Below are 11,878 nucleotides of genomic sequence, written 5' to 3' on the forward strand. Positions count from 1 at the left end.
TATATATATATATATATATATATATATATATATATATATATATATACACGCACACATACATACAAATATACAGGCAATTCATACATACGTACATACAGACAGTCATACATACGTACATATGTACGTACACACATACGTACACAGATATATGCACATGTGTATGTATGTAAATCTCGTACTACTCTCTATACGGGTTGTGACCACTTATAAGATGGAGCTAAACCACCGAAATCAATATATAAGAGAAAAGCTAGGCTTTAACCAAAACAGACGATCGATCCTTCATTCTACCCCACCTCTCGCTCTTTCTCTCTTTCTTTCTTTGTTTCTCTCTCTCACTCTCGCTCGCTCTTTCTCTCGTCACTCAACCACCGCCCAATGCCTACAACTTACAGAAGGAAAAAAAAATCGATTGTTTCAGCCAAACATTCATTTCAGAAGTTAGAATATTCTAGAAGAGGAAACAGCCTGAAGGTTGATAATAATAATAAATAGATGCCGTGTAACAACTAGCGAAGTGATGTGATTCTATGGTAGGAAGAGGGAGAGAAAGAGGCGGGGGGGGGGGAAGAGAGGACAGTGTAGAGATTGTGTTTGAGGTAGAAAGAGTAAGTGAATGAAATGGGATAGAAAGAGGAAGGGATAGAAAGAGGAAGGGATAAAAAAATATCCGCAGAACTCTTGCTCGGCAGATTTGGAGTAGAAAAGTATTAGAGAGAGGGGGGAGACAGAAGGAGGAGGGGGAGGAAGAGGAGTACAAAAGAGAGAGAGGGCGTGGAAGAGAGGGAGCAGTAGGTATAGAGAGAGAGACAGGTGGAGGTAACAATTGACAGGAAATTAAGAGAGAGAGGGTGAGTGAGAGAGAGAGAGAGAGAGAGAGAGAGAGAACAAAGAATGAAATGATTTGGAGAGCTCTAAGGGTAGAGTTGGAGGAGAGAAGTGTTACAGAGTGAGGAAGAAGAAGAAGAAGAAGAAGAAGAAGAAGTATAGTGAAGAGAAAGGAATGGTAGATGGAGAGTTAGGAATAGAGAGAGATTATGGAGAGTGGGAGGAATAGAATTTCGGAGGTGGAGAGAGTTAGAGATAGCGTGGTCTGAGAGAAAAAGTGGGGGGGAAGACTGGATGAAAAAGTAAATGGGAGGAAATTAAAGAACGAAGGAGATCGAATAAAAAGGGAGGGATGGAGGGAGGGTGAGAAAGAGAGAGTGATGACTAGATGTAAGGGAAGAGAGGGGGTGATGACTAGATATAAGGAGAAAAAGATGGAGACCGAGTTAGAGGTAAAACGGGGAAGCTAAAGAAGACAGAAAGAGGAGGAGCTAAGAAAGAAAGAAAGAAAGAAAGAAAGAAAGGGGGTAGGGGAATGTAAAGAAAGATGTAAAAGTTGCGGTTGCAGACGACAGCAATGAACTGTTTCGTCATTCCCGCCTCCACTTCCTTACTTTCACCTATCGGACTTGACATTAAAATATAAAACTGACCATAATTATATTTATCAACAGCAAAATAATATAAAGTTTCTTTCGGTTTATTATTTTATTTTTCCCATTTTGATTTTTGTGAAATTTCGATTTTGCTTGTTTCCCCTCACCACCCCCACACACACACTTTTCTTTAGTTTTCGTTGTATATACGTGTATTTATGTTGGGTGGGAGTATGTGTGCATATAGATATGCATGTATGTGAGTAGGTGTACATGTAAGTGTGTATGTATGTATATATATATATGTGTGTGTGTGTGTGTATTCGTGATGGAGCGTGTATATGTGTGGGTTAAAATGTATTACATATCTGTAAGCATGTGTGTTTGTGTCTACCTTCATACAATCTATATCTCACACATTATCTCTCTCTCTCTTTCTCTCTCTCTCTCTCTTTTTCTCTCTCTCTATCTCTCTTTCTCTCTCTCTCTCTCTCTCTCTCTCTCTCTCTCTCTCTCTCTCTCTCTCTCTCTCTCTCTCTCTCTCTCTCTCTCATTTCACCCTTCCTTTCTTTGTAATTCACTGTCTTTTATACATAAATATATGCACGTACAAACAGACATACTGGCATGCAGACATATATGCACAAGTACACAAATTTGGTATTTAAGGGTATTTTATTAATTTATCTTCTGTTTCTCCTGTTTGTTACGCTCATCACGGTCATCATCATCGTCGTCGTCATCATCATCGTCATCATCTTCATCATTATCATTACCATCATCCCCAGTATCATTACAACATCGTCATACTGAACATTTTTATTATCGTCGTCGCCGTTGTTAAACATTATCCACATCATCATGCACAAGTAATTTTCAGAGATTGTTCGCCTGAATAAAATGTGTATCCCTTTCTTGATTCGTTGACGTATAGTTCCCATTTTTCAAGGATCCTCCAACCAATGTTGTGTTCAGCGTTCAGCTATTTTCGTGTTCAAATGTTATTGGCTAACATCGTGGAATACCTCTTGTCGATGTTTCTGAAGGATGTGCCGTGATTATAAAACCTTTGCTTGAACTTACTTTCAGCCATACCCATGTAATGTTTCTTTTCAACTACTGATTTGGCATGGTTGTTGCTTGCACTTCGTACACAATTATTTCACACTGCATAACTGATCTATGTACATATTTTTTTATAGACTAAAACATTCGGGAATTTTCCTGAACATCAGAAATGAAATATGCATCAGAATACACGAAGATATATATATATATATGTTCTATTTTAGTAAAAAAAAATCCCTCTCTTGCCACGCTTACCTTCAAACACAAGCTTGATTTCATTCTTTTTAACCTTTTTCACGCGGATCCTTTTTGTTACATTTTAATGGCTCTTTTACATATCTATAGCCCTTAGGGATAATGCATAGATGGACATACATATAGACGTATATATCGTTGAGTGTATGTGCATATACCCATTTCATTTTTTTTAATTCCCTTTCTTGATATATCAAACGGTTCATTCTAACTTTCTAAAGACTTGAGTTATCACTCCGCATACAGTTTATTCTTTTTTCTCAGATTATTTAGCATACTTTTGTATTTTACCGTGACTTATCGCACATTACCAGTAGCCATATTTGTTCTCGGTCTGACAAATGTTGATGCAGCGATAAAGGTCGTACTCGTGTCGGATATAGGCAAGGAGCTTAAAGTAACCATTTATATACCTTGAATATAGTATAAGGGACATTTTAAAGTCTTTTTTTAACTGAGTTCTTTTCACTTGTTCGAAATTACCTTCAACGCAACAAATATACTTGTGTATATGTATGTATGTATATGGGTGTTTGTGTGTGTATAAGTATTTGTGCGTGTATGTGTGAATCTACTCTTTCTCCAGATATTGCAATATATTCTCTCTTCTCTTTCACTCTCCCCTCCTTCCCTCTCTCTCTCTCTCTCTCTCTCTCTCTACCATTCTATCTGTGTAATCTATCTCTCTTCCCCCCACTCTCTCAATATCTTCTTCAACATTTCAGGAGTAACAATCCTTCTGTCTCTCATGGTGTTCTTATTACTGGTAGCCGAGACAATGCCTCCCACGTCTGATGCTGTGCCACTCATAGGTAAGTCTTCTATTTCTCTAAAACTTCCGGGCTATCACGGCGGCACCGTCAGTTAGTGACAACCACGCCATCAAAAATGTGAACCTGTAAAATGCACGCTGGCAATCTATAACCACGGACATTGTTGTTTAGAAAAATGGTTTAATACATAATAAACAAATAAATAAATAAGGATGTAACTGACTGCTCAAAAGAGATTGTAAAGAAATGAAAGGATGAAGGTATTTTATTTTATCGACCCCAAAAGGAGAGAGTTGACCTCGGCAGGATTTGAACTCAGAACGTAAAGAGACGGAAGAAATGCTGCTAAGCATTTTGTTTAACGTGCTAACGATTCTGCACGCTCGTTGCCTTACCAGTCAAGTATAGATTAAATTAAATCAAATCTTATATCCTTCCTCTAAATTCATGGCTTTGTGCCACAGTTAGAAATTACTATCATTAGTATCGTCACAGTTAAATACTTTCGGCTATGGTATTTTCTTGTGCCATATATTTCTACCAGTAACACATGTTAATTACCCGCGAGCTTCAATATAGTTTGGCTATTTGTTTTTCGTATGCGAGCATAAAAACAGGCGATAGGGTTTCTTTATGTTAAGATATGTGAAAAGAAGATAGGGAACAAGAGGTGTTAACCGACTCAATCTAGCAATATTACCATAATATTGAACTATTTAGTTTATCTTTTATATAAACCACACGCTGAGAGAATTTACGAATAAGAAAAGAGAGAAAAAAGGGGAAAAAATGGTCAAAATAATTCTAAATGGAAGTATGAACGACATTCGTAATTTCAAATTTGAAGTGAGAATCTTTCCATCTAGGCTTTATCTAATCCAGTCATTTAATTCGGTAATCATGATAGTTTTAGTGGCCGATTTAAAACTGTGATTATTCGCGAGACCATTTGACGTATGCGTGGCGTTTCTTGAGCCGATCTGAACATTGGATTCAAACAAAAATTATTAGGTTTCCATCTCAAATAGATCTTATCAGGAGAATAAACCTGAAAATTTCGACGATATTTTACGGAAGCTGATCGATTTTTAGATTTTAGTTAAGCATTTGTTTTTGCTCTCTTTCTTGGAATGATTCGAAATAATTAAAGAATGAAGAATCGAAAAATGACCGTAAAAGAAATTCTCCCAATATAGTTTGTTTATTTATCTATCCATTTGTCTGTCCGTCCTTTTGTCTATCCATTTACCTGTCTTCCTGTCTGTCTACCTATCAGTTTCTTTATCTCTATTTCTCCCTATCTATCAATCAATCAATCAATCAATCTATCTATCTATCTATATATATATCTTCCTATCTATTTATTTATTTATCTATCGATCTGTCTACCTATTTATCGGTCTAACTATCTATCAACCCACTTATCTATCAATCTATCTATCTGTCTGTCTGTCTATCAATTTATCCAATTCGCTCTCTTTCTACCTCTCTGTCTAGCAGTCAATCTGTCTATCTAGCTAGCTAGCTGTCTGTCTGTCTGTCTGTCTGTCTGTCTGTCTTTCTATCTATCAATGTCAATCTAGCTATTAATCAGTCTATCTATTTATTTGTTAGTCTGTCAATCCTTCTTTATTTCTCTCCATTTATCAATCAATCTATCTGACGGTCAGTCTTTCTATCTTTCTATCAAGCTCTCTAGCAATCTATCAATATGAATGTCTCTCTATCTATCTTTATGCCTGGCCATCTATCAACTTGTCTCTTTGTCTGCTTATCTGTCTGTTTGTCTGCCAGTCTGTCTATTTGTCAATCTGTCGATCTATCTGTCGTTTCATTCTGTCTTTCTTCCTGTCTTTTCATCATTCCCTCAGGCACCCACTCACTCCCCACAAACACACAATCGTTCATATATATATATGGGTACTTAATTATTATTGTCTATTCATAAGGCGAGATGTGGCTGAATTATTCCTCAGTGTTTACTGCCAAATGTAGTTTTCAAGTGTCCGAACATTCAAAAGGCTCCACCCAACCCTTCATACAAATGGGACAGAGTATGGTCAGCCATTTGCAATAAAGGGAAATAAGATATTTAAATAATCCCTCAGCTGATTGGCTGTTCTCTGTGGTAACATGGTAACAGAGAGAATCGTCTTGCTAAGAATTCGTGACTTTTTACGTTAGTAAAAGGAATAAAGTTTATTGTCTTTATGCATATATTTTGATTAAATTTTTGCTCAATGAATTTTTTTTCTTTAAAGCATAGAGTCCTAAACATTCGTATAGAGCTTCTATTTCGATCTAATTGGATCTCATTAGTATGTCGTGGTCAGATATCTAGAGTCAGTTGAACATTGCATTAAAGTAAATTAAATTATTAGCTTTACAGAAAACGGAGGGGTAAGGACGTTCATTATCGATAATAGTGATTTAGTACTGTGAAAGAGAGAGGGGAGAAAAAAAGGGAAAGAGAGATAATAGTAAACTTATATTCAGATTTACATACGGGTTGCAATGTTGTGTTCAAATATTCTATTGTGTTGGTGCATAGTTATTGCAGCTTTTTTTCAACAAATTTTATTCAACAAAATCAATAACATGTAACAAAAACATCTTTAAATGATTATTTCGGAGCATATTCACCATCTACTTCAATTACTGCTTCCCATTTGCTTGGTAGACGGTCAGACTGTTATTTAAAGATGTTTTTTGTTAAATATTGTTATTGTTTTTGTTAATAAAATAAGTCCAGGGTGCCATGCAATAGGGTTGAACCTGGAATCATGTCGTTGGTGAAACGATCTTCTTACTACAGAGCCACGCTTATTTCTGTGTGAATGCGTGTGTGTGTGTGTGTATGTGTGTGTGTGTGTGTGCAAGAAGAAAAAAGGCTAACGCATACACAAATTGATATATGCACTTAAACACTTTATACAAAATATACAGAAACTAACTTTATTACAGGCGAACACACACACACAAACACACAAACACACACACATATATACACGTACACACACATACACGAATACATGAATCAACTCATACTAATCAACACTACATGTACGTTTACACTTAGCATTTCAAAGCTGCCTTCAAACATCTTTAAGTACAAGTAACCACTTCGCGCTCACGTATTCTCACAAAAACACACAGACGACAACAATGAAATATTGGTCTTTTTTTTTTTTTGTTTTTCTAACAAACCAACACATTCAACACATTTAAAAGAAATTCACATAATTACGCATATATATGCAGAGGCATTCAGAAAAAAAACAAGGAAACGCATTCAGCCTTAAAGAATAGTTATGAATCTTCTCTCCTCATTGAAACTGCGAGCATTTTTCTACAAGGAATACAAAACGACTTCCATCTCAAATATCCCGATGAGAATACTTTTAACAAAAGATTGTTATCACTGACATTTGAAATGTTGACCTTTGAATACATTATATGTATATATTACATTATATTATATTATATTATATTGTATTATATTATATTATATTATATATACGTACATTTATGTGTATATATATATATATATATATATATATATATATATATATATATATATATATATATATATATATATATATATATATATATATATATATATATGCATATACTCACATATTATTTGTATTATATATATATATATATAAACATATAGGGATCAGCAGGAGTTGCTTCACCAACATACTAAAAAATTTAGAAATAGCAGTTAAGAACTACTAATTCTAACTACAATTTATTCTCTAACGGATGGCGATATTTATGACTCACATAGAACAACGGAAGAGAAATAAACGAAAACAAACCTGCCGTTATTTAATCGTGTACGACGTTTCATGATTAGAATATAAAAATTCTAATTATTAATTTATTAATTAATTAGCAATTCCTTGCCCTATATATATATATATATATATATATATATATATTATTTACGTTATTATTTGAGTGGACGCCACGCATCCAATTCCAAGTAAGTTTATCTATATATAAATATACATACATACATACATACATATATTTCAGTTTATCTTCCCAGTCCAAACGCTTGCTTATCTCCTACTAAATTTGCCAGCCAATCATTTCGCTTTCCTATACATTTCATATATTTCAGGTGTATATTTTGCTTGTATAATGGTTACGTGTTCGGTTTCTGTGGTCCTAACAGTATGGGTACTGAACTACCACCATCGAAGTCCAGAAACGCACACAATGCCCGATTGGGTAAGTACTATACCGGAAGCTACATTTAAATTCTTCGTTCTGCTAACTTACTTCTGTTCTACTAACTTAACTTCATGCCATTGGCCCCACCCCAGTATTACACCACATCACATTATATTACAAAGCGAGCCAAAGAGAGAACCTTTATGTGGTCGTCTGGCGTTCTAGAAATACTTATTTATTTGTGCTTGCTGCGGTATTTACCCGGGGTGGGATGAGCCGGTTTCGACCAACGAATTCACTGCGTGAATGCTGACCACATCCGGCCGTCGGCCCCAACGTTCCAGTAGGTAAATTAATCCGTCTATCTGCGGCCCAAAAGCCCGGCTTGCAATTTTGATAAATCCCCTACTGGAAGAGCAAGCACGTTGGATAGCACAGACGCTGTAGCCGTAGTTGTCATGTCTTGTTGAGGTATCGAGTTTTTTTTTTTTTATACTTGTTTCAGTCATTTGTCTGTGGCCATGCTGGAGCACTGCCTTTAGTCGAACTAATCGACCCCAAAATTTATTCTTTGTAAGCCTAGTACTTATTCTATCGGCCTCTTTTGCCGAACCACTAAGTTACGGGGACGTAAACACACCAGTATCGGTAGTCAAGCGATGTTGGGGAGACAAACACAGACACACACACACACATTATATATATATATATATATATATATATATATATATATATATATATATATATATATATATACGACGGGCTTCTTTCAGTTTCCGTCTACCAAATCCACTCACAAGGCTTTGGTCGGCCTGAGGCTATAGTAGAAGATACTTGCCCAAGGTGCCACGCAGTGGGACTAAACCCGGAACCATGTGATTGCTAAGCAAGCTGCTTACCACACAGCCACTCCTATATATAAAGAAAAGGCTGAATATTAAAATATTCTTCATTTCCAAATAATGGTTTTAAAAAATTCACTTTCTATGTGCATGACAATAAACTTAAGCAAAAATTCTATTATTAACGCTGGTTCCAGCAGAAATACAACCACAATGTTGTCTTATTTACTGTATTTTAATTCGATCTAACGAGGAAATAATGACAATAATAGTTTAAAGAGTAAATAAATGAATACGCTACTTTTCATTAACAATGAAAAAGTTATTCAAAGACAAAAAATTATTAATATCACATCTACTCAACATATGTGTGTGGTGGTGGTGGTGGGGTGGTGTCTAGAAATTGATGTCCTTTTAAAAATATATTTTTTTTAAATGTAATAAACAGAGGAAAGGAAGGAATATTTTTCAAAGACAAATTATGAGCGATGCTTTCGAAATAATTTACTATTTTCAATGACGATGCACTGTATTTTCACTGCACTATCTCTGTTCTTTGTGTGTGTGTGTGTGTGTGTGTGTGTGTGACGTGGCACTGGCGATATATTGTCCGGTTATTACGTCATTTATTGATTGTTCTTTTTTTGCAAAATTTCTAAAAATTCACAGATCATAGAAGAGAATTATTGCTTTATTTTTTTTTCCCCGTGTGTGTGTGTATATGTATGTGTTAGAATTTCTTATTCATTCTCAATGAAATGCGACGTATTTTACTCAGTGAATAACAGGAATAAGGAAAAAGATTGAATAATGTTTAGCGAACGCATTTATTCTGCAGATGAAAAGCATGGCAGTGAGCTCGCGATGTAATTACCCTGCAATGAAATTACTATTCCATGAAATAACATGTGATGTTAATTGCCCGAGCCATTTATTAATTAGGAGTTTGGCTTCTAACCGTGAGGGTGTTGCACTTTCTGTACTCGCATGTTATAAATCAATATAAGTCAACTACTCAATACTTAATGACCGTACAGTTATTCCTGCCGTTGTTCTTCTTGTTGATGGTGATGATGATGATGTTATTATTGCTTAAGGTCATTACCCGTCCTTACGCTGACGGTAAAAATATTTGTTGATCATTCACGTCCCCTTCATAAATTGTTCAAACAATGTTTAGGTTGAGTTTTTTGGTGAAGATTAATTAATCTTCAATACTGTTGAACAATCTTATATTGTAAAAAGTCAAACAGATCTCCGTTTGTCTTTCCGTTACAACATACATGTAGAAGGAGGGAGTTTTAATTATTTCAAACACACACACACACACACACAGACACTCTCTCTCTCTCTCTCTCTCTCTCTCTCTCTCTCTCTCTCTCTCTCCCATTCACTGTATTTCTCTCAACAACAGCAACAACAAACGTCGTTCAAGTCAAAGTCTTTTTTAAAGTCTGTGTTGCGTTGTCTATATGTTGAAAGACATGGAGAAACACATATACACACACAAAATGTTGTTGTTGCTGCTGCTGCTGCTGCTGCTGCTGTTGTTGTTGTTGGCAAAATAAGCTGCCCTTGTGGCAAAAATTTGAAATAAATATTAGTTGTATTTAAAAAATTAAGATATAATGTGTGTGTTGTGGAAGTATAATCAATTACATACGCATAAATGTTACCAACAAAATCTTATATGGACCCACAAGGCTCATATGGACCCGGTTTAAAGTCACTGAAATAGAGCAATGAGTCAATGACAGGATACTAAGGAGAGAAACAAATTGTATACTTAATCACTGTGGTTTCTCATTAATTACAATAAGACAAGGCGGCGAGGTGGCAGAATTGTTAGCACGATGGACGAAATGCTTAGCGGTATTTCGTCTGCCGCTACGTTCTGAGTTCAAATTCAGCCGAGGTCGATTTTGCCTTTCATCCTTTCGGGGCCGATGAAATAAGTACCAGTTACGCACTGGGGACGATGTAATCGACTATCACTCTCCCCCAAATTTCAGGCCTTGTGCCTATAATAGAAAGAATTAATTACAATGGTACAGACGGTGTTGTTGTTGTTGTTGTTGTTGTTACTTTTTACCTGTTTACGTGTTGCAGTCACTGGACTGTGGCCATGCTGGGGCACCACTTTGAAGGGTTTTAGTCGAACACATCATTTGTTTGTTTTTTAAGCCAACTACTTATTCTATCGGTTCGATCCCTTTTGCCGAACCGTTAAGTTACGAGGACGTAAATAAACCAATATTCGTTGACAAGCGGTGATGGCGGACAAACATTAACACAAAGATACACACACATATACGACGGGCTTCCACACAGTTTCCGTCTACCAAATTCACTCGTACGGCATACACTTCTCCGAAGTGCCGTGCAGTGCAACTTCGACACTGAACCCAAGACCACTTGGTTGGGAGCCAAGCTTCTTAACGGCACCACCAGGACTTATCGTCGTCGTTTCTGCTACTGTTATTGTTGTTGTTATTGTTGTTGTTATTGTTGTTGTTGTTATTGTTGTTGGTCGCAATCTTCGTTTCCTAAAGGAACCTTACAGTCTTAGAATGGTCGCTAATGTCTTTTTTTTTTTTTCGTTTTACTCTTGTCGTTTCAGGTGAGAAAAGGCATCTGTGGGTGGTTGGCCTGTGTTCTTCGTATGAGTCGACCTGGAGTAGAGCGTTTGCGCCCCTTGAAGAAACACACCGTCCAGAACTGTCGTGCTCAAGAACTACGATTGATCGAAAAGTCAACACGAAGCTTGCTAGCCAACACCGTGGACATTGAAGATGATTTTAAACATGACAGTAACCCGAACGGTGGCGTCAAACCACCACTCCCGGTTATCACCGACGCTTCTGGGCGCGGAGAGTTAATAACAATACTTAAAGAAGTTCAGAAAATAACGAAGAAATACAAAGACGACGAAGATGACGAAGAGATCAAAGGCGATTGGAAATTTGCAGCTATGGTCATTGATCGTCTGTGCTTTATCATTTGTGGTCTATTCACCATGCTGTCCACTATTATAATACTTACGTCCGCACCACACGTCTTTGCATAGACGGACTGCCAACTTGTGGTGGAAAAAAAAAAAAAGAATTAACAACTCTTTGTAGATATTGTGACGAACTGAACAATAGATAGAAAGGAACATTTTAAACATTTCACCGGTATAATAATAAAAAAGAAAGAAGTATGCATTTGTATGCGAGAAGGAGAGAGAGAAAGAGAGGAAGAAAGAAAGATAGGCGAAAAGAAATGAAGAAAGAACAAAAGCGAGTTAGAAAGAAGTAATGCAGAATGACGGGAAAAGAGAAATGTAAGA

At 36.3% G+C, this 11,878-nt stretch overlaps 1 protein-coding gene across 1 annotated transcript in view; it reads left to right on the top strand.

The window, feature by feature from the left end:
- The window catches only part of LOC106882137 (neuronal acetylcholine receptor subunit alpha-7), a 612,265-nt gene extending 600,393 nt beyond the window's left edge, over nt 1-11,872 (top strand). Inside the window, exons 10-12 of the mRNA XM_052970401.1 lie at nt 3,473-3,559; nt 7,653-7,762; nt 11,168-11,872. Of these exons, the coding sequence (XP_052826361.1) occupies nt 3,473-3,559; nt 7,653-7,762; nt 11,168-11,614 (644 nt within the window). The 3' untranslated portion in view covers nt 11,615-11,872. The remainder of the gene's footprint in view (nt 1-3,472; nt 3,560-7,652; nt 7,763-11,167) is intronic.
- Nucleotides 11,873-11,878: the final 6 nt, after the last annotated feature.

This window comes from Octopus bimaculoides, chromosome 9, assembly GCF_001194135.2.
Source record: "Octopus bimaculoides isolate UCB-OBI-ISO-001 chromosome 9, ASM119413v2, whole genome shotgun sequence".
NCBI classification, from domain to species: Eukaryota; Metazoa; Mollusca; class Cephalopoda; order Octopoda; family Octopodidae; genus Octopus; species Octopus bimaculoides.